We start from the raw sequence: 930 nt of genomic DNA, 5'->3' as shown, positions 1-930 counted from the left end.
CTGATGCTTCAAGAGCACAGATCCTATAACAACACCAAAGTCACAATGGATTGGGGCATCCTCAAGCAAGCAAAAAGGAAATCTTCACTTGAGGACTTGTCTGATACAAGTACATAGCAAACCAGCAAGACCTTGCACTACCTGCCTGTTCTAGAGCCAGCACAGCTACTTCCTACGTTACAGGAAAGGGCACTAACCGGTGTTGTATATCTGGCCGATAAAAATAGTCAACGGGAGTGTCCAGACGCGAGAAAATCGGTGGCGGGATGTAGAGCGGTAATTCTCTATTGAAAAATTCTTCCTTCTCTGGTTGGAGCATGAGGACTTTGTCATACATGGAGGTTGGTTTCCCATCAGGACCAGAGTGCATGGCCAGGTACTGGAAATCAGACATGCCTGGGAGAAGCAAAAGTCAAAACATGGCAGCGTCCCCTGTCCATGTCACGGTATTTCTCACAACAGCAGGAGCCTGGTAAGTTTATGCAAAGCTCTATACAGCAAGCAGGGTGTACCAACAGGAGGCTTGACTGTCCTTCCCCTCCTAAATTCATAGAGGGCAATGCTTCCCTTTCCCATCAGACATACTCGTCTTGAAGCCACGCGGACACAAATCCAGGTATTACCTTGAAATTTGTAAACAGTGGTGACGGTCCCAAGAATTTCCATTTCAAACTGGACTTCTGGCTGGGTTTGATCTTCGGTGTCCAACCGCTTGGTCTTCCTCGTCCTCCTCTTCACCTTGAGCAGCACGGTGGAGGTGGGGAAGCGATTGGCACACACCGGGTGGCAGTAGGGGTCCTTGGGGCGGAAATACAGCTCCAGCCTTTTGGCGGGGTCCGCGTAGATCTGCGTCAGCCGGGGTAGGCACCGTCTCGTTAGCATCGCACCCGCGCAGACCCAGATCCCCCGGATCCCCCTTTTCGCACCAGG

General features: G+C 51.3%; 1 protein-coding gene across 1 annotated transcript; it reads right to left on the bottom strand.

The window, feature by feature from the left end:
- Positions 1-4: 4 nt before the first annotated feature.
- Positions 5-922, bottom strand: LOC104133944 (general transcription factor 3C polypeptide 5-like; the record flags this gene model as incomplete). The annotated part of the gene is made up of 3 exons (XM_009647415.2): positions 624-922; positions 198-396; positions 5-23 (listed from the first exon to the last, which is right to left on the bottom strand). Coding segments are annotated over exons 1-3 (477 nt in total), but the record flags the coding sequence as incomplete, so codon positions are not given.
- Between the last annotated feature and the right edge of the window lie 8 nt (positions 923-930).

The sequence above is a fragment of the Egretta garzetta genome, unplaced genomic scaffold, assembly GCF_000687185.1.
Source record: "Egretta garzetta isolate BGI_Z169 unplaced genomic scaffold, ASM68718v1 C8490655, whole genome shotgun sequence".
Taxonomy (NCBI): Eukaryota; Metazoa; Chordata; class Aves; order Pelecaniformes; family Ardeidae; genus Egretta; species Egretta garzetta.
This window is presented reverse-complemented; position numbering and strand designations above follow the sequence as displayed.